Raw genomic sequence first — 21,710 nt, forward strand, 5'->3', positions numbered from 1 at the left:
GGCATCTTCCCTGAAAAAGGGTGGTGGGTATGGTTGGGATGGATATTTCCAGAACCCCCACCTCAGCTCCCTAACCTCAGGATCAAGGGCCATGATGGCAGCACAGCTTTTCGTCCCTACTGAAAGGGTCAGCCTTTCACCTCCTGACAAAGACGCGGGAGACATTGGGATGGTGGTTTTCTTTACCTGCCCATTCTGTGTCTCCGCAGCAGGGGTGCCGGACCAGATAGATCACTGCAGAGGCTGCAACCTTTATCGGTTGTGATACCAGCTGCAACAGCTGTGCTCTTGGTTCACAGGAATTGATTTGGCAAACATATATGTATCTTCAGTTTTTCTGCCCAGCCTCCACAGCTGGAGCTGTTCACCTTGCCTGAGCAGCTCAGCTCAGCTTTAAGGTTGAGAGTGCAGAACTGAGAATTGGGCCCACCTGGGTTCAAATCTTAGCTCCACTGATTATAGTTGAGTGAAAGTTTCTTAATCTTTCTGAGCTTCAATTTTATTGTCCAGTTGGTATAATAATGCCTATCTCGTAGAGGTTGGGAATAGGAGCTGAGAGAATGGATTAAAGTGCCTGGCTTGTCAATAAATGCCAGTTATTAATCACTAAGTCTGTGTCTTCATCTGTATAACAGAGAACACTAACATAATTTGAAATGGTAGTGTTTTCTCAATAAAAACACTAATGCATTGGGTGGAGGGGAGAAGAGGGAATGGGTCCTAGCACAGATATGCTCACAGACATGAGCAGAGCAAGGATAATGAGCTAGGTACAGAAGGTCAGGATAGAAAACTCCAGGTGCCTAGCAAAGGACAATTGCAGGGTGGGACCTTGCAGCCAGGGTGACCTTTCCTCCCCTAATAGGTCATGCAGTTTGCACCACCTGACCTTTCCTCCCTAGAGATCATCTAGGCCTCGGCTGTATTTCAGCTCCAGGCTCAGGAAAGCAGCAAAACCAGACAAGGGACACCAAGGATGACCTCAGGACCAGCTGCATTGACCAATGACCCCCTGCCCTGGTGCAGACCAATCAATCAGTGGAGACCCTGACCCTAAAAGGACACACCTGGAAAGCTGCTGAATATTCTATTGAGATCTTCCCCTGGGGCCTCCCCTAAAATCTCCACCCTTAAAATCCTTAGGACAGAGGACCCAGCTGTGCTCTACCTCTGGGAACATGACCTCTTCTTTCCCCTACTCCTACCCCTACCCCTCTCCTTCCCCCAGCACTCTCACCAACTAAGCTACCTGGCCAAGGCTTATTTACATATATTTATATAGACATATATTCTTTCCTGTTTGTTTGTTTTTTTCCAGAGAGAGGAAGGGAGAGAGAGAAACCATAGACTGTTTTCTACCTTGTTTTTTCTTTTCTTCCTTTTTGAACTGAATGATATATATTGAAAAATCAATTCATATCAGTACATTAAGTTTCTTTATTTTTATTTATTTATTTATTTTTGTTAATCCTCACTCAAGGATATTTTTCCATTGATTTTTAGAGGGAGTAGAAGGGAGAGGGAGAGACAGAGAAAAACACCAATGTGAGACATTGATTGGTTGCCTCTCACACATGCCCCAGACTGGGCCAGGTATGTGCCCTTGACCAAAATCGAACCCGGGACCCTTCAGTCCAAGGGCCGACGCTCTGTCCACTGAGCAAAATCAGCTAGGGCAAAAGTTTCTTTATTTTTAAAAATGTATTTATAATATTCTGTCATATGGATTACCAAGATTTATTTAATACACTGGGCTTGTTTTTATATCTCTTATTGCATTCCATTAATCTGGTCTTCAATTCTATTATACCAGTACACAGTGTTTCAACTGTAGTAACTTTACATATCTATATATATAAAAGCCTAATATGCAAAGTGTCCCCTTGGGAGTTTGACCAGGAGACCGGGAGTTCGATTGCTTCCTATGATGTGCACTGACCACCAAAGGGCAGTGCGGAATGAGGGAAGGCCCAGCTGGCAGCCAGAAGGCCCCTATCAGCCCTGATCGCCAGCCAGGCCTAGGGACCCTACCCATGCATTAATAAACTGGGTCTCTAGTTTTTATATATTGTAGGATTTGTTCCTACCTACCCCTAATCATTACTATTCTTCAAATTTTTCTAAGCTTTTCTTATTTTTCCTTCTGAACCTAGTCTGTTCTAAAAAGCTCTTGTTAAAAATTTATTGGGATTTAATTAAACTTGTATATTATTTTAGAAAGAACTAATATCTTTGAGATAATAGGTCTTCCCAACCCTGATATGATATGCCTTTTTAAAAATATATATTTTTATTGATTTCAGAGAGGAAGAGAGAGAAACATTAATGGTGAGAATCACTGATCCGTTGGGTCCTGCACGCCCCCTACTGGGCATTGAACCTGCAATCCGGGCATGTACCCTTGACCAAAATGGAACTGAGGACCCTTCAGCCCACAGGCCTATGCTCTATCCACTAAGTCAAACCAGCTAGGGCTGGTATGCCTTTTTATTTGTTCAGGTGTTTTGTTTTGTTTTGTTTGTTTGTTTTTGTAGCATTAATGATGTTTAAACTTTCTTGTGGTGTGTTTATGTTGGTATTGTACATTTCTTATTAAGCTTTTCCCATAATGTTTAATATTTTTTATTGCTAGTAAAATGTAATCTTCCCTTCCTATTTCTAAATGGTTGTTTGCATATGTGGAAGATTTTGATTTCTATATATTAATATTAAACCCAGATACCTTACTGAATTCTCTTATCTTTTATAATGTTTTTTTTCCCCCAGTGTCTCCTAGTCTTGCAATTAAATCACCCCTGGTTCTAGAGCGCCTCTGGATTAACACTGCAGAGACCAGCTCTGAGTCTATTATATATGTATCAATACAACTTTAAAATAATTTGTGGCTCCTGCCATCTCCTACTTTAACATGCTGCGCGACTAAATCTGTGTCCTTATCTGTATAACAGAGAAATCAATACCTCCATCTCTGAGGCACTGGAGAGAATCAAGTAAGATTTAAGATAACTTTGATAAAGTGTAAAGATGAATACTTTTGTTGCAGGCGTCTTAGTTTTAGTTCAAGTTGAAGAATTGGACATGGAGTCGATTTACTTGAGACCAGAGAGCTGGAGGGAGATAGAATAAACCTACCACCCCTGGGCGGACTGCCCTGAAACCCACGGTGCCCTAGCCTCAGGCCCTGAATTTGTCTGACTCCGCAGGTGGAAAGAAGCCTAGCGTGGCCCGCGAGACAAGAGTTGGGCACTTTGGTGCCCAGGTGGGACCAACGTGGGAGAGAGCGGCACTCTCTGCTCAGCCCAGCGGACACGGCCTCTTTGGCCCCTGGACGGTTCTGAGTGGGGAGGTGCCGGACGAGCTTCCAGCCTCCAGGGCGTCACCGCTCAGCGGGAATTTGTCCCCGGAGACACTCTGGGTGGGTTGGCTGAAATGCTGGGTGAGCCCTCAAGCTAGGAAGAAACCCCACGTGTGGATCACTTGCCTGCACGTGCACAGAGCCAGGTAGCACTCGGGCAGACTCCCGCGGCGCAGAGTCCGGAGTGGAAGGGGTCGTGGGGGTCGGTTAGTGGAGGAGGAAGACTAGGTCACCATCGGCCAGGAACGCCGTAATTGCGTTCTTCAAGGCAACAACAATAACTAGCAGAGGTAAACGAGTAGGGAGGAATCTGGGTAAAAGTGAGAGCAGGGCGTGACTTCCGACGAGGAGGCGGGGTACCCCCTTCGCTTCCGGCCGCGGTCGCCCGCGCCTGCGCCCTAGGTGCTGGCCGTCGGCAGGGAAAGTGTACCAAGCGCGGGCGGGGGAGGGCGCAGGCTGTCGCTCCCGGAAGTAGCCCCTCGCGCATCTCGGAAGTCTAAGTCCCCTCAGGCTCTGCCGGGTCCTTCCGGTGGCTTCTGCGGCCGCCCAAGTGGTGGGCGAGGGTGGCAGCTTCTCACTACTGGCCGCGGTGGGCTGCCGTGGGAGCTGCGCCCGGCCTCACAGCTTCACCAGCCTGGTCTTTGCGTGCGGCTGGCCAAATCCCGAACCCCTGGCCTTAGGTAAGCCGAGGTTAGGGAGTTGTGGTCCCCCCTCAACGAAGTGGACGCTGAGGCGGGGGGAGGGGCGGAGGCAGCTTGTCCCCCTCCTAGGGCGGCCTGGGCCTCTCCTGCCCGGTGCCTAAAACACTCCAGGTGAGGCCAGAATGTACTGCACAGCGGCCCGTGTCCGTCATTCACCCTGTTGTATACGTTTACTCAGTCCTTAACAAGCCTGTGAGGTGGGTGGTATTGTCCCTGTTGTAGTCGAGGAAACCAAAGGACGCTAGCGCACCGGCCACAGCTGGTGGGTATAGTAGGGATAAACCCGCATAGACTGGCTCTGCACTTCACACTCTCAGTCCGTTATGGAAAGAAAGCAGCCTCGCAGAGGAGAGCAAAGGAGTCTACTTTCTGCTGGTGTGTAGTTTAAAACGGATAATGTGAAATCTAATGATGCATGACTATTATTTTGCCATCTTTCTTAGGATTTGCATGTGTGACAATAACCAAAAACTAAAAGGGCTTGCTCTGCTGTCCCACACGTTCCTCCCGTCCTTCTCTTCACCATCTGTCCAGGTGGGTGGGTGGAGGATGAGAAGCTAAGAACTTGAGGGCCCAGTAAGTGCTTTGAAACCTCCTAGGCCTAGGGTCTGGGGGACACCTGCCTCTCCCCCAGTGAAGAAGCTGAGAGAATTGGTGGCCAGTGGGACTGGGCAGAATAAATACTCAGAGAAAGGTCCAGCATATTTACCAAAGGTGGGCTGAGGTCTGCACAGGGCCCTGGAGCGCAGCAGGCACAAGAGAGATGGAAAAGTGGCCCCTTTCCTTCTGGCCGTGCACTGGGAAAAGGCCTGGTTAGGGTGATCAGAAGAGTCTGACCGATGGAGCCAGAACATACATAGGAAAGTGCTGAGGCCCCACCACCACCACCACCAATCCCAGCTCAACCAGCAGGTTCCTGCCTCTAGGAGTCCCTGGCTTCTTGGAAATCTAGGCTCCTCTGTATGAACTGCTTCAGTTCCTTCTCCTACGCACACTGAAGGACTTCACAGCCAACACAGCCATCCTTCCTTTTGCTCTATCAGAAGTAGATTCTTTCCCGCCTCCAGGGTTAAACCCACCCACCACTGGTGTTGTGGATCCCTTCCCTGGGGAAGCTCCTGCCTTTGTTCTCTGTCTCCTGAATGTCCATCTTACCCCTCTTCCCACTGCATGTTTCTCTACTTCAAGCATGTCAAACTCAAAGGCTAACCTGGGCCAAATAAACAAGGTTTAAGTCCGTGGTTGGCAAACTGCAGCTCGCGAACCACATGCGGCTCTTTGGCCCTTTGAGTGTGGCTCTTCCACAAAATACCACGGCCTGGGCAAGTCTATTTTGAAGAAGTGGCGTTAGAAGAAGTTTAAGTTTAAAAAATTTGGCTCTCAAAAGAAATTTCAATTGTTGTACTGTTGATATTTGGCTCTGTTGACTAATGAGTTTGCCGACCACTGGTTTAAGTTTATGTGGGCCGCAAAAAAAACAACAACAAACCTTCAATTTTCATAGAAACGTAGGTTTATTTTGATAGAGACATGCTGAATACAAAGGGCTGAAATAAATGAGTAATCGTTAACATAAAATAATACAACATTTTAATAAAGATTAATATTTTTCTTTAACATTAACTTATCAGACACTGAATAACAGCACAAATTAATAAACGTAATCAAATAAACCTATTTTTATTGTTCTCCAGAAGCAAAATGTTTCATGTTATGCACACCAAACAAGTCAGTCCAAGACTAATGACGTGGCAATCGGCTGCTAAAATATTCACTGCTAGTATTAGTGGAGAGAAATGGTGCACCTGTGTGTAAGGTGCATAAGGGAAATGAATGCAATACGATTATAGTAATCAGTCATTAGTGAACATTGTAGTTCATTATTAATAACTAGAGGCCCAGTGCACGAATTTGTGCACAGGTGGGGTCCTTCGGCCTGGCTGGCGATTGGGCCGATGGGGGCTGTCTCGCTCAGTCCCTATTGGGCCTGCCGACTGGGGAGGAACCGTGGGAGGTTGGCCAGCCAGGGAGGGACCATGGGAGGGCTCTAGGGCATGTCTGGCCCGTCTTGCCCAGTCCCAATTGGCCAGACCTCAGCAGCAAGCTAACCTACCGGTTGGAGTGTCTGCTCCCTGGTGATCGGTGCACATCATAGCGACTGATCAAGCAGTCGACTGAATGGTCAAGTGGTCGGTCAGACACTTAGCATATTAGGCTTTTATATATATAGATTATGTATAACAGAATATTGTAAAAATTAAGTTACGAAATTTTTATTAAAGAGTTTCTTACATACCGTTATATTGGCTGGGTTGCAAAAATATTCATTGTGGACTGCAAGTTTGACATGCTTGCTCTACTTAGAGACAGCCAAGCCTTTGCCCTCCCATCCCAAAGCGTAACCCGCCCTTCCCACCACTCCTGGCATTGCAAGTACCTGCCTCTTCCACTTATTGCACAACCCTGGGCTCCACCTTCTTCATCCACTGACCTTTGACCCTATCTGCCTTTCTGGAAAACCTCCTGGCTTCCCTAACATTAAAACTGCATGTTTTTTTCTGTCTCCCTCCTTTGCCTGTCGGTCATTTTTTTTAAAAAATATATTTTATTGATATTTTACAGAGAGGAAGGGAGAGGGATAGAGAGCTAGAAACATCGATGAGAGAGAAACATCGATCAGCTGCCTCCTGCACACCTCCCACTGGGGATGTGCCCGCAACCAAGGTACATGCCCTTGACTGGAATCGAAGCCGGGACCTTCAGTCCGCAGGCCGACGCTCTATCCACTGAGCCAAACCAGTTTCGGTGTGTCAGTCATTTTTGAAGTCTGCTCATTCTCCACCATCCCCACAGTGTCGGCATTGCCTGGGCAACCAGTCTCCACTCTCTCCCTCTGGCATTTTTCCTCAGCTTCTAACGAGACTTTTACATGGATCCATATCTTTGGCTTAGACTTGTCTCCTGACCCATGTATCTGTCACATCTGTTCCTGAAGATTTGTTACAGAACCTTAAAATCATTATCTCTAAAACTGAACTATATTAATCATAAGGGAATCACTTTGTATCTCTTCCTTGTTCTCCATCTCAACTCAAGCATAATATGCCTCCTGAATAGCTCTTCAAACTGTCCCTTTCCCTCCCTCTGCCATTACCTGCTCCAGCCCTTCTTACTCCTGCTTCCCAGTGCCGAGCCTGCCAGTGTGGCCCTGCTGCAGTGCCCTTTCGACTGCTGCCTGGTGTGCAGCCCAAGAGTCTCCATCTTGTAGTTGTCCTCAAATGTGCGTTTGTCATCTGTTGTGAGAAATGTCACAGTAACTTCTTACTAATAAAATGCTGAATATTTTATATTCATTGAGTTTCAGCGTTGGCTCTTTACAGTGTCAGCCTCGCTATCATCTGATGTGCTTCAGTGGAAGAGAAGGGTGATTGCGTGGCAGTGACTGCACAAGATCCTTGATCTACCCAGGAGATAAGGATCCTGAAGCAGCAGCTTAAAGTATGCGACTCCTTACAAGACAGAATCTGAATTCCACTATCACAGACTAGATTTACCTCAAGGTGAGCCCGAAGCCCGGCCTCCACAGCACCTCCCACCACTTGCCTTGCTTCAGTGCCATGAGCCCATTTCCAGGGCGCCTTCTTGTCATGAGCTCCGAGTGTCAGTCAGGAAGTTACTCTCCTGTATTCGAATCTTTAGGGTACAGTGCTGACTCATAGTAGACACAGTGGAACCTTGGCTCTCGCACCTAATTTGTTCTGGAAGGCTGTTAGAGAAGCGATTTTTTTTTACATTATAAATAATATAAATTGAATTAATCCGTTCCAGACCCCCAAAATGATTCCCCGTTTTAACCTTTCTTATATACAGTACATGCCTAATGTATTGTTTAATCTGTAAATAAACACTTCTTAAATTTATTGAACTACTCCCTACTAGCTTTAAATGAATTTTTCATATATCACTGCCTCTGAAATACTATCACCAGCTAACTGCTTTTCATTTATCCAATCAAGTTTTTCTGCCTTTTCAATTGTCTGTGATTGTTGTTTTGTGAGCACTTCCACACCCTTAGCAACATTAGCACTTTTAAAAATATTTTTTAAAATTTATTTCAGAGAGAGGGAGCGAGAAGCATCAATGATGAGAGAGAATCATCCATCAACTCCCTCCTGCACACCCCCTACTGGGGATCGAGCCAGCAACCCAGGCATGTGCCCTGACCTCCTGGTTTATGGGTCTATGCTTAACCACTGAGCCACACCGGGCCAGGCACAACATTAACACTCTTGATGGCCACTCTCTGTTTTTAAAATTGTGCTAATCCTCGATTTCACCAGCAACAAAAGCATTCTCTACTTCGTTGCCTAAGAGATGCTTTTTGTCATGCTCACGTATCAGTATAAAAGGGTTGTCCGGTCAAAAACACATTTTGATTGACAACTAAAACATTTTTTTCTATGAACAACTTGGTTGAGAACAGAATTGTTTGAGATGGGAGACATTTGAGAAACAAGGTTTGATTGTATTTGATGAATTTTTTAATTTATCTGTAGAATACAGATAAATTGAGGGGACAAGGCTAATGGAGGAACAAAATGGGATTGGTGTGACCCAGGCTGTAGCCCTAACACACAGGATCTTTCCTTTTCTCTATCATCATCAGTGAGAGCTGGGGACATGCAGGCCTGGTTTCAGTATCTGGTTCTGTGTTCCCAGTAGTAAGGAAGCCTGCAGATTGCTTCTGGAGGCCCAGTGCCAGCTCTAGTCTTCTGCTTTGCCACTGACCATCATGTTACCACTCTGGGTTTCTGTTTCTTCAATCATAAAATAAGAACTGAGGTAAGTCCCCTCTGGTTCTGACATCCTAAGAGCACTTTTTCTGGGACCAGGATAGTGTCTTGCATCTCATTTGCACCTTTATTCAGTCCCTCCACAGTGTCAACTTTCAGGGGGATTCAGACACGTGATGTGGTAGTAACTGAGTTCTTGCATGATGGGCATGAGGTCATTGCCTCTTACTCCTTCTGAGCCTCTTCCAGCTGGAAGGAGCCTCTCAGTATGGCATTGCCCACACTCCTCCCTGGGCAGAGTCTCACATGAGCCTCTTCAGTGGGCTTGTCACCTGCAGAGGCAATCCTGCCATCCCTGGTGATCATTAATGGTTAATGTCACTCAGAGTTAGAATGTACTGGTTTTAAATCTTGTTTAGCCAGCATTTCATTCTGCTCTGAAGAGAGGAAGACTATTTCCTTCCTGAAGTTTGTGGTGGGATTCTTAAACCATCTTTCTCTGAATCTTCTCTCTCCTGAGGAAACACATCCTACCTCAGTAGGCCCTTTCATCTCTCCACATATTTCTCTTCTGACTTCTTCATGTCTCTTTCCTTTTGAAAGCTCTGGATTTGACCTAATCTCCAGGAAAATGAATGAGGGGGAAGGGGTTAAGGATTATGCCTAGGTTTGGGGTCTGAGCATTTGGGTGAACAGATGTCTGTTTGAGTTGGCTGTAGAAAGAGCAGGTGAGCCAGAGAGAGGCTGGACAGTAGCTGGTGTATAAATGCAGTCCCAGTTGGGGAGAAGGTGTAGAATGAGAGAAAGTAATCTCTCAAGAAACATCATTAAGGGATAGACAGAGGGAAAAGGACCAGACATAGATTGAAGAGGAGGTGCAGATGAGAGGAAAACCAAGAAAATGTGTCCCAGGACTATGAGGAAACAGTCTTCCAAATGGAGACCATGGGCAGGTGCTTCAGTTGTTACAGAAAACTCCATTGGGGTCACTGGGGGCCTTGGCAAGATAGTGACTAGGAACAGTGGGAGACAGAGATGAGAAGGTTTGAAGAGGAATGGAAGGTGACAAACTATAACCATCCCTTCAAGAGTGTCTCTGTGACAGAGAAAGGAGAATGAGAGGACATTAGGGGGCCAGAGTCACTGTCATTAGGAGCTACCCCATCCTGTGTTCTCTGCTGGAGGCTGACTTTTAGAGAAGGAATGTCAAAGGCTCTATGCCAAGCCTCTGGCCTAGGAAGTCTCAGGCTGCATCACTCCTGAATGAGCTATGTTACGTATTTTTGGTGCCCCGCGGTGTGCCAGGTACAGGCAAGCGCTCAGGATGCAGAGGCTGGTAGGCTCTGCGCTTACAGTGTCTGCTGCCTGCGTCTCTTATAGGGAAACCCGCCTGACTCCTTGGCAGGGTCAGTCTCCTCCCTGAGGTCTCCCAGCCTTGCACCTGCCTCTTCATACCTATACCGCCGCTCTGATTCTACCTGTTGTGAGTGAATCTTATTCAGGTCTGTCCCTACATAGGCATGTAGTGGCCTTACCTGCTGTATATTGTGTCCACCACACAGGAGAATTGCCAAGTGCACACTAGGTTCTCAATAAACAATGAGAGAAAAAAGAGAAACACCAGTTAGTTTGGCAAAGAAGATGGACACAGAAACCACTAAGGTGCAGAGGGCTGTGGGGATTTGAGCTGAGAGCTGCTCCATTGGGTCTGGGGAGTGAATGACAGCCTTCTCCAAGGAGGTTGAGGTCTTGAGAGTTTTGTCTTGGGGCTGATTTCATATTATCTCTCTACATTTTGTCCTCTGCTGTCTTCTCTCCCCTCAGGGCCTCACCTTCCCCCTCAGTATTCTCCAGAGTTGAGTAGGGCAGCTGAGAGCCATTCTCTTCATCTTGCTTTGCAGAATGGGCCCATCTTCTTGTTTTCCCCAAGTTCCCAAACATGTTGGAAGTGGAAAAAATTAAAAAGCCCCCCAGGAGACATGCACCCTCAGGATCTGTCTCCCAGAGTCCAGCTGCCACAATGACTTCCCCTGGCTCAGAGTTCAACACCAGAGCTACCAATACCTCTTGTGGACTTGGCTGGGGTGCCAGGGGGGACCTGCCAGATACTGGGGTTAAAACCTCAGCCCTGGTCTGTCCCTTGGAGTAGACATAGAGTAGAAGGCCAGCAGTGACCGCAGAAAGATCAGACCCTCTGGCTCCCAAAAGGGGAGTGAGAGGAATATTCCCCTGCGAAGGAAGAGACCCCACTCCCTCCCCAGTGGCTCTTCTGTCCCCTCATCTGACCAAGTTTCCCTGGAGGAGCAGGAGGAAGGCATCTTGGGCCAATGCATCCGCAGCAGGAAGAGAAGAGCCTGCACACTGTGGAAGCCTGGTTTTCACTCAACTAGTGCAAAGAGCCAGGCCAGCCTGGGGCAGAATAGGCCAAAGGGAGACTGAACTCTGTGTTGTGAAATCTGGGCTTGGGCAGGAGTCCTCTGTGCAGCCTGAGGAGGTGTCCAAACAGAAGGCACGTGAATGGAGAGAGGTGGGGCAACTGGCAGGAAAGAAGTCAAAACCCACGGCTCAGCCCTAGCCCGGCCCCTTCTATCCCAGTGCTGGTCCAGGCAACCAGTCGATAGGTCAGAGGTGGGCCAGCCTAGTGAGAATGAGGAGGTGAGGCAAGCTGACATCCTCATGGCCTGTCTGGACAGAGAGGTATGATGCTTCAAGAAGTGGAAGAAGAGGCATTTGCTTCCTAGCGGGGAGGTCATCCTTGCTGAGCCTCCAGCAGTCACCCTGCTTGAAGAAGCTGGTCAGAACTATGAAAGAGACCAAGGGCTGGGTTTCTCAAGGGGATTCCCCAGGCACTCAAGACACCCGTGTTGGATGTCAGCCGGTTCTTTCCCATTGACTGTAAGAACACCTGCCAAGTCACCTGTTCTCTGTGTCATGCCAGCATTAGACAATGCAAAGTTAAGGGGCAGTCCAAAACCTCAGGCCTGGTCTGTCCCCTGGTGAATAAGAATGGGCTGGGGAGGGAAAGAAGGCCATTTGCAGCCAGTCCAAGGAGAAAGGGGGCAGGGGTCGTGGAGAAGCAGGTGGGCCTACCTGCAAGTGCCACCAGCCTTGTCCATGAGGGTCTTCCATCATTAGGACATTGCCCAGATGACTCATCCTCAGAAAACAGTGACAGGCAGCTGGCCCCAGGGAAGCGTGAGCAGCTGTTACTGGCTCCATCACCCCTGCCTTCTCCCATCAAAGATGAATCTGCTGCTCCCCCAGTGGCAGTCAGAGAGGACCAAGGTGGCATATATGCTCCCAAATCCTCCCATTCCCAGGCCTTGCACCAGAGCATTACTGAGTTATTCTGCAGCTTCACATTGCCTCTGTTTTTTCTTCCTTGCCCTTCAAAAGGTTTATGACCTAGGTTGACCTTTGCTACTACCTGCCATCTGCAGCCTTCTTCTCTAGCCTCGCCTCTGCTCTGCGAGGCAATGGGCGAGCAGGTTCTTTGGGAGATGCAGTGGGCTGAGGGCAGCCGCATCCATCTGACCCTGTCCTTGGCAGCTCAGGAAGTGGTCTTAGAGGACTATGTGGCCATCACTGCCCACTGAGGTGGGGGGTGATACAGCCATGTAGATTTCAGGTGATGTCAGGAAGCCCGAGGAAGCAAGCAGTGCTCTGGGTCCGAGGCCTGCCCCTGGAGAGCACTGGAGGACAGGTAGCGGGAACTATGGGAGCAGCTCACCCTGTAGCTGGGCCATGACTCCCTGCAACCAGGCTTCCCAGTATCAAGCGGCTGCCCCAACCTGGAGCAGGCAGTGGTGATAGAGGGCTACACCCACATTCCTTGCTTTGCTCACTGCCTCAACTCTCTGGTGAGAAATTTTCTGTGTCACCATCATGGTGTCCAGATCATCCTGGGCACAGCCAGGGCCATCTGCAACCATTTCCAAGGCTCTGCAGTGGCCCGGTGGCTCCTCATGCAGCTGCAGCAGCAGTGTGGCCTCCCAACCCATCAGCCCTTTTGGGAGCTCTCAGATCACTGGGTCTCAGCCTACCACCTGATGGAGTGGCTGGTGGAGCACAAGCGGCCCTGTGAGAGTATGAGGAGAAGCACCAGCTAGGGAAGGCCAGGATGACCCTTTCAACCATGTTTTAGAGCCTGACGGACAGTCTGGTCCAGCTTCTGCAGCCCTTCTAGATGGTGGTCCAGGAGGTGAGCAATCTGCAGGCTTCCTTAAGACGGGTGCTGCCGAAACTGTGCTACCTGCACATCTTCCTGGAGCAGGATCGGAGGCACTTTGAGGAGCAAAGTGGTGGGGAGATGGGTGCAGCCGTCCAGTTGGCCCAGGGCTTGGCCCTGCAGCTCTGTACAGACTGTCAGCTCAGTGAGCTCTTCCACCAAAAGGAATTCATGCTGGTGACTCTATTGGACCTCCGCTTCAAGGGCCAGATTGAGGCCATCCTGCCCGTGGGGGCCGACATTGACCCTGGAAGCAAGTTCTTGTGTACAAGGTGAAGGAGGTTATGGTGTCTGAATACTACTTGTCTCCCCCACCCTTCCTGCAGAGCCCCAAGGTTATGTGGATACCACCTGGAGTGGCAGAGTAGCCAAGGGCCCCAGGGTTAAGGGGAAGGGCCAGAAGGAGCCTGTGTGGAGAAGCAGTAGATCTGGGTCTTTGATGCTGGGCCAGAGGGAGAAGAGCTTGCTGGAGCAACTGGAAAGTGTAGGGCTGCTAGCATCCCAGAGAAACAGAGCTTCGCTCTCTACCGAGAACCACCTGGCCACAGTCATTGTCAAGAAGTACCTGCGTGAGAACAAGACAGTTGGCGCCCAGGAGGACCCCTTGGCTTACTGGGAGAAGAGGCAGGAAGTCTGGTCAGCCCTGGCAAAACTGGCCACTATCTGCCCTGTCCTGCTACCAGTACCTTTTCTGGAAGTGTCTTTGCCTCCCCGGATAGTCCCACCATCATAGAGAGTAACTCCCCTCTCCCAGTGGAAACAGTTGAGCATCTCCTCTTCTTGAAGACCAACCTGGAGAATTTCCCCAACTATGCCTCCTCTCCTCTTATCTTCCCCAGTGGGGACCTGGCCAAGGGGGACTAGACCAGGGATGCCCTCAAAATCTGCCTGAAGAAAATTTGCCATAGATGAAAGGAGAGAGCAGAATGTTGCATCTAGGCCAGTGGTCGGCAAACTGCGGCTCACGAGCTGTGGTTTGCCGCTCTGTTGACTAATGAGTTTGCTGACCACTGATCTAGGCTATCAGGCAAGGGCAGCCAGAATCTTAAACCTATTTGAGAAGAATGGGGGCAGTTTCTCAATTCTTGACAGATGGCCTTTTTTATTTTTTTGGTCTGGGAGGTGGGATTTTCCACCTACCCATTGCTTAATTTATTTCTAGCACTATGTGCATAGGGAAGGTTTACTCTGTTATGAGTTGTGCTATACAGTTTTATAAGCATTAATGCTCTTTTGAAATATTGGATACTTATTAAGGGCCCAACATGCAGCTTGTCTATGTATGTCAAGGTATACTTGCCCTTAAGAGTTCTGCTTTTTCTCTTTTTTAAATCCTCACCCAAGGATATTTTTCCATTGATTTTTAGAGAGAGCAGAAAGGAGAGGAAGAGAGAGAAACATCGATGTGAGAGAGACACATTGATTGGTTGCCTCCCACACATGTCCTGACCAGGGCCGGGGATTGAACCTGCAACAGGTACATACCCTTGACCAGACTCTAACCTGGGACCCTTCAGTCCCCAAGCTGATGCTTTATCTATTGAGCCAAACTGGCTAAGGCAAGGTCTGTTTTCTCTTGAGACAGGTACAAGGGTTGTGGGGTGCTGGCAATATATACTCAGTGGGATATATATTCAGCCACTTGGGTGAGTTTATGAAAGCTCTTTCTGAAACTGCTTTCATTGTAGAAAGAAATAAACCCTGAGATAGAGTAGCCCTTTTAAGAGGGAGGTGTATGCACGCATGCATGTGTACATTAGTCTTCTTAGGGTCTGTACTTTTTTCTGTTGTCACACCCATAGTGACCGGAGAACTCTGATAAATAGGACTGCCCAGCTATTGAAGAAGAGTGAATTGAGAGCTGAGACACTCATTCTTTAGACTGTTTTTACCTATAGTTTGTTTTTACACTGCTGGAAATCTAGGGGTTTCTTCTTTTCTATAGTGATAGCTGTCTCAGAAAGAGCTTCCATGCTCATCCAGGCTCTAGGTGGCTAAGTATATATTTCACCTGCAGCACCCACACCTCCCCTTGTCCCTGGCCACTTTTAGAGGGCAAATCCCTATCTGGAAGCCATAAAGCTGTGTATCAGACCAACTAGTAATGGACCGCCTAGTGCAGCGGTCGCCAACCGGTGGTCTGCGGACCACTGGTGGTCCATGAGGTCCGAAAGGTTGGTGACTGCTGGCCTAGAGTTCCAGTAGGGCAGAGTACAGGACCTGAGTGGGTAGGATCCAGGAACTGGTGGCTTCAGGTGGGAGAGGAAGGAGGTGGGGAGGAAGACAGTTGGAGCAGGCCTGTCACACCCCAAAGACCCAAATCTGGCTCTCCTGAGGTGCTGGACCACTAGGAGAGGTGGCTCTGAGGGAAAGTAGGTAGAGACGGGGAGGTACTCAAGGCCTAACTTGCACTTTGGCCGTGGGGGTGAACCTGGAGGCCTGTCCCCAGCCTCCCCCAGAGGGATTGTCAGTCTTATGTCACTAAGACTGATTCACTTTAAGCATTTGTAAGTTGCTGAGTATGAGGAATCAGGAAAAATTAACCATAATCCTTTCACTCAACCTCTGTTAATACATTGACATACTTCCTTTATTTTGAGATCATACCTTAGTTAGTATGTTGTATTTTTATTTTAATAGTACATTAACTGTATCTTCTTATGTAAAGCTTTGTAGAGATCACATTTAATGGTTGGAGTAGCATGATTTGAATTAAAGTCTGGCCTCCAGATTGTTTAGGCCATGACTCCTCTCCTCCAGCTGTTAGGAGGGGATGTCACAGGCTTCCCAAGGTGAGGCTTGTCTGGGTGAGTGGCTGGGATTGTGGCTATACTCCTCACCATGCTGACTCTAAATCAAGTTCATTTGGGTAGTAAGATCAGGGCATGGGCCCTGGACCTCTAGGTGCCTGCCTCCCTTAAATGTACATGTGGCTCAGACTTGAATGAGCACCACCTAATAGTGTCTTAAGACCCTGGGGTCCTATTCCTCTTTTTAAATTCTGATTAAGTGGGTTGGGGATGGGGGAAAGAATGTGATGTGCCTTAAAGTTGCCCAAGGCAGTTCTCAGGAGAGGTGCTGCCTTGTGCTGTTTGGCATCACTGAACTGGCTCTGGTGTTCTTGGAGAGGGAGAGGCTGGAATGGAGGAGCAGCAGGGGTGGGGAGCATGTGAGGGAGCTGGGGAGTGAAAGGAACATGATGAGACAGAAGTGTGATGGTCCCAAGCTTGGGCATAGCAGTGGTTCTCAATGGGACATTTTAAAAAATATATATTTTATTGATTTTTTACAGAGAGGAAGGGAGAGGGATAGAGAGTTAGAAACATCGATGAGAGAGAAACATCAATCAGCTGCCTCCTGCACACCCCCTACTGGGGGTGTGCCCGCAACCAAGGTACATGCCCTTGACTGGAATCAAACCTGGGACCCTTCAGTCCCCAGGCCGACGCTCTATTCACTGAGCCAAACCGGTTAGGGCTCAACGGGACATTTTTGTTCCCCAGGGGACATTTAGCAATATCTGGAGACATTTTGGTTATCACAGCTTGTGGGTAGAAACAGGAATGCTGCTAAACCCCCTGCAGTGCACAAGACAGCCCCCACAACACTTAGCAGCCCTGAATGTCAATAGTGCCAGGATTGAAGAACCCTGCTCTAGACTGGGACCTGGAGGAAATGGGGTGAGGAAGGGTCCCCAGTTCACCAAAGTGGCCTGGTGACTGTCCCCTGAGGCTACTCCTGGGCATCATTTTCTGGCCCATTTCCTACAGAGGTAAACTGACACTCAGCAAAGGCTGACTGCACAGGCAGATAGGCCTCCCCCTGAGACCCGAGTACCAATTGTGTCTTAGTCACTGTCTCATCTGTGTAACCAAGTTCTTGGTGCAGACTCACATGTTGGGCCAAGAGCCTCTATTGGCTCATTTGTATAACAAGACCAGGAGGACTCCTGTTTTTTAGAGAAATGTTGACAGGTGGGTGTGGGGAGTCATTCTCCCATTGTGCAGAGCCTGCCGCTGGCCTGTGCATTACAGCAGGTGGGTTTGGGCAGATGGGTAGACACAGGCTGTTCTCAGTCCTGCCAAGACCTGTCTGGTTGAGGTGTACAGATTTGTGATAAGATGGGGACCATGAGAAGAGCAGAGGTTGTTGCACAGGAGGAACAACGTGGTGCTGTTGTGTAACCATAGGCGAGGGGGTGATACCCATGGCTGCTGAAGGGCATGGGACTTGAAAGGCCTGATTTCCAGCTTCATCATGATCTTTCTCTCCACTGTTTCCTCTTCTGCAAAAAGTGTTCATCCCCGCTTTAAGGTGGGAAGCAGACTCACAGTTCTCTCTGTCTGTCTCCCTTGCTCTGCCCACTCCCCTTGAACTTTCTCACCCTTTGTAGCCACCATGTTCATCTAAACAATCACCCAGTTCCTCAGGGCATCATGCCCTCACCATCACAGGCTGCTGTGGCTCACCTCTGTCTGAGAATGCCCCTGAGTCCAGTGTGGTGTTTGAACAGTGTTGATCATCCTCTCCTTGAAAGTGATGATTTCTCCCTCTGGCTGCTCAGCCATATCCTCATTCAGCCTCATAAAGGTTGATGTCCTGACTTCTGCCCTTGACCGCTCCACTGTACACCACTTGAATTGTGACCACTTTCACCTTCAAATAATGCGTGTCTGGGGAGGATATGGAAATTCCTGCAGAGAGGCCTACAGATAATGGAAGAGGTCTGTGTCCCCAGAAAGCCTGGCCTGCTGTGCCACACGTTCTCACCAGGCACCTGTGTAGGTCATGCCTTCAGCCTAGAGCATCAACTGTTTCCTAAGCCCAGTGCCACATGGTCACTTCAAACAAGGTCTTGCCCCCTAGCCTGTTGCATCTGTGTCCCGAGTGTTTGAGAAGGAAGTCCCTGTATCCAGTCACCTGGCCAGATCTGTGCATGTTTTACTATTCTAGACCCATATCCCTCTGCATCGCTCCACTGCCCTCAGTGAGGTCCTTATCTCACTAGTGTGTTTATGGCAGGTGTCTAGTGCCCCTTGAGCACCCATGCTCTGGGCCAGAACAGTTTTAATCAGAGGCACAAGGGACTACCCCACTGCCTGCTGACAAAACCCAGCAGATCCTGTTCGTGTGGAGTGAACCAGACTTCTTAGTAGATGCCTCCAGTCCCTTTTGGAAAGAAATGAGATAGAAATGAGAACTTGCTGGAGAGTTGCAGACCATAGGAGAGCTAGATAGAGATGTAGGGACCCCCTTCTCAGAGATGGGACTGGGAGGGTAAGCGCTGTTAGTAGCCTTCCCAGCTACCTGGCAGAGGTATGGGAGGAGCTCTGAGCCTGGTTTCCTTGGAGAGGGGAAAATATAAAGTGACCTTGATTATGGAAATGCAGACTTGGGACTGCTGACACTCTGTGGAGGCCCAGGTTTTGTCAACAGGAGTGAATGGTTCCATAGTTCTTTGCAGGCGTCACTCTGCATGGCCTGGGCCTGACCAAAGTCTGCAGAGTTGGGAAACTGCCATTTGGAGCAGAGGTCCCTTCTTGTTTTCCTCTGCTGAAACCTTGACCTCTCTGTGGGCGGCAGGACCCTCCCCAAGGCCTCCTCCCTCATGCTCGTTCTGCACTGGCACCTGGGCTGCTGCTCTCCCACAGCCACTGATGACTTGAAATGCCCCTACCCTGCCTTTCTGGAGCCAACTTTGGTGCCACCCTGTCCCTCCCTCCTGGATGGTCCCCACCTCTCCAGCCCTCTTGCTTTCTTTGGAAATGATGTCATGTTTGCAGCTGGAACAGTGATGCTGTTCTGTTGACACCAGAGTAAAGAACTAGTTTGGACGGGGGTGGGGGTGGGGTGAGGGTGTGTGAGTATATTTGGAGAGCAGTGGTGTGGAGTGGAGGAGGTAAAGTGGGGGTCTGGCAGTGTCGCCTCTTATCCCCAGGCTTACCGTCCCTTTCTTCCTTCTACCTTAGTTTTGTGTCTAGGACTGAAGGCTGGTCCTCTGAAGAACCAGAGGTTACAAATTGGCCCACATAATCTAGAAGCCATTTTGAATTTACATTTTAAAAAGGTGCATCAGGCCCTGACCGGTGTGGCTCAGTGGATAGAGCGTCGGCCTGCAGACTGAAAGGTCGCAGGTTCGATTCCGGTCAAGGGCATGTACATTGGTTGCGGGCACATCCCCAGTAGGGGGTGGTGCAGGAGGCAGCTGATCGATGTTTCTCTCTCATCAATGTTTCTAACTCTCTATCCCTCTCCCTTCCTCTCTGTAAAAAATCAATAAAATATATTTAAAAAAAAAAAAGGTGCATCAGGAACATTTTAAAAATTATTTTTCTTTTAATTCTTTATTGTTGAAAGTATTACATAGGTCCCTCTTTTTTCCCCTATTGACTTGCTCCAGTCTGCCTCCCACCCCCCAGGCCCTTACTGCCCCATTGTCTGTGTCCATGGGTTATGCATATACGCATACAAGGTCCTTGGTTGATTACCTCCCACCCACCTACCCTCCCCCACCTTCCCTCCGAGATTCTGTACTCTGACATCAGGAACATTTTTGCGTGAATAAAGCCAGGCCCAGGTGCTCCTGTTTATGTTCGCAAATGCAAGGCTTTCCCAGGGAGGGAACAAAGGACACTGGTGATGGTGGTGACCATTATCTATTAAAAAATATATTTAAATGGGTAAAAAGAATCACCTCAAAACTAATAACGAGCGATCATGAGTGGTTATGGGAAAAATAAAATTATGAGATTTTGCTGTCCAGTGCAGATTTGGAAAATGGGGAGAATTGGTAACACTGGGCCTGAATGCCGTCCAGCATCTGGCTCACAAGCTGAGTCGGGTCTTCTTAGTAAGGTCTGGGCCTGGCCCACCTCCCTCAGGGGGGCCTGTGGTACTCTGGCATCTTGGTCTTGTTGGGTCACCTGGGTTTCTGGCCCTGGTAGCAGAGTGTGGGTGGCACTTCATGATGTCACCTGCTCCAGGGTCACAGAGGTGTTTAGGAGAGTTCTGCTTACTGTTTAACTATCTTTCCTTAGTGAACAGCCAGCTGACCCCAGACTGTCAAGGCCCAGACCACCTGGACTGAATTCGACTCATGGAGCCTCAGGGTGAGAAGCCAGGAGAGGCCGAAGGGGTGCGCATCACCTCCCAGATGCTCAAGTCTTGCTCGGGCGAGTTTGCCCTGGAGTCCATCCTGCTGCTAAAACTACGAGGCTTGGGACTGGTGGACCTCGGCTGCCTGGGAGAGTGCCTGGGTCTCGAGTGGCTGGACCTGTCTGGCAATGCGCTCACCCAGCTGGGCCCCCTGGCCTCCTTGCGCCAGTTGGCAGTCCTCAATGTTGCCAACAATCAGCTGACAGGGCTGGAGCCACTGGCTGCCTGCGAGAACCTGCAGAGTCTCAATGTTGCAGGCAACCTGCTGGCCACCCCTAGCCAGCTGCAGTGTCTGGCGGGGCTACGGGGCCTGGAGTACCTGCGGCTCCGGGACCCTTTGGCCCGACTCAGCAACCCTCTCTGTGCCAGTCCCTCCTACTGGGCGGTGGTCCGAGAGCTGCTGCCAGGCCTGAAGGTCATCGACAGTGAGCGTGTGACTGGGCGTGGCAGTGAATTTTACCAGCTGTGTCGGGACCTGGACTGCTCCTTGCAGCCCAGCTCCAGCCCAGGCCCCAGCACCACGGAGGCCCAGCCCTGGGTGGAGCCAGGGTACTGGGAGTCCTGGCCACCCCGGAGCAGTTCCATACTGGAGGAGGCCTGCCGGCAGTTCCAGGACACTGTGCAGGAGTGCAGAGACCTGGACCGCCAGGCCGGTGACAGCCTGGCCCAGGCCGAGCAGGTACTCAGTCCTGTGGGTTCTGCCTCATCCTTTGTCTTCTAAATGTGCCCATGGCCCTGGACAGCGTGGCACAAGGCCATGGGGTTGGCACAGTGTGACCTAGCTGCCCACATCTCCCCTCCTGCCTCTGCACTTGTCTTCACCGTTTCATCACGCTGGTCACTGTCCCTGTAAACTGGGCTATTTATTTATCCCTGTTCCTAAGAGCAGACCCCCTCCTTCCCACTCCTACCTCAAGAAAATCTCTTATGTTCTTCAGGGAAGCACTTCCCCAGTGCTTCAAGCAGGTGTAAGGACCCTCCATTAGCAGCTGGCATTGTGCGGCTGTCCTGCCACCTATGCCATACGCCTGGGGAGGAGGCTCCAGGCCCTTGTCTGCCACTCCTGGCTGCTCAGGCCTTAGACTGGTGGAAGAAAGCTGCTGCTCCCCAAGATTAAAGGTGGCAAAGGAAGGGATGGAGTGCCCCCCATCCCAGTGGTCCTGGAAATAGATATGAGCAGAGCACAGCGCATGGGAGCTGTCCAGATTTGCCTACCCACATGACCCTCTGCTCTGCCCCACCAGTCCTGTGTCTCCAGGGAGCCTTCACTGCCCATTCTAAACCCTATTAAATATTTCTGTTTTAATTCTGTTGCATCAATGCCTATCATTTCATTTGGGCATGAGCTCCTGAAAGCAAGATGATCCCTGCCACCTCTGGTCTCCTGTGGGAAGGAAGAGCACACACAAGCCCCTCCCCCATTCTGGGTGTCCTGCTTTCTCTGTGAACCCAGCCTCTCCTCACTCACCACCCTACCC

The 21,710-nt window shown here is 49.5% G+C and overlaps 2 protein-coding genes across 9 annotated transcripts; both read left to right on the top strand.

Moving 5' to 3' along the window:
• Positions 1 to 3,769: 3,769 nt before the first annotated feature.
• Positions 3,770 to 21,538, top strand: LRRC61 (leucine rich repeat containing 61). 8 transcript variants are annotated; one of them, XM_080663357.1, is made up of 4 exons: positions 3,894 to 4,035; positions 7,415 to 7,616; positions 8,723 to 8,898; positions 20,115 to 21,538. In XM_080663357.1, exon 4 carries the CDS (start codon positions 20,174 to 20,176, stop codon positions 20,951 to 20,953), a length of 780 nt encoding a protein of 259 aa, XP_080519483.1. In that variant the 5' UTR covers positions 3,894 to 4,035; positions 7,415 to 7,616; positions 8,723 to 8,898; positions 20,115 to 20,173; the 3' UTR covers positions 20,954 to 21,538. The 8 variants fall into 8 exon arrangements, with proteins under 8 accessions (XP_080519485.1, XP_080519478.1, XP_080519479.1 ...); XM_080663359.1 differs by lacking the exons at positions 7,415 to 7,616; positions 8,723 to 8,898 and adding an exon at positions 4,500 to 4,590 and having other exon boundaries at positions 3,770 to 4,035; XM_080663352.1 differs by lacking the exon at positions 8,723 to 8,898 and having other exon boundaries at positions 3,770 to 4,035; positions 7,437 to 7,616.
• On the top strand, positions 13,036 to 13,810 carry LOC308246848 (putative protein ZBED10P; the record flags this gene model as incomplete). Its single annotated transcript, XM_080665181.1, has 2 exons — positions 13,036 to 13,330; positions 13,404 to 13,810. 2 exons carry the CDS (start codon positions 13,036 to 13,038, stop codon positions 13,808 to 13,810), a joined length of 702 nt encoding a protein of 233 aa, XP_080521307.1.
• Positions 21,539 to 21,710: the final 172 nt, after the last annotated feature.

This window comes from Plecotus auritus (genome assembly GCF_963455305.1).
Source record: "Plecotus auritus genome assembly, chromosome: 4".
Lineage (NCBI taxonomy): Eukaryota > Metazoa > Chordata > Mammalia > Chiroptera > Vespertilionidae > Plecotus > Plecotus auritus.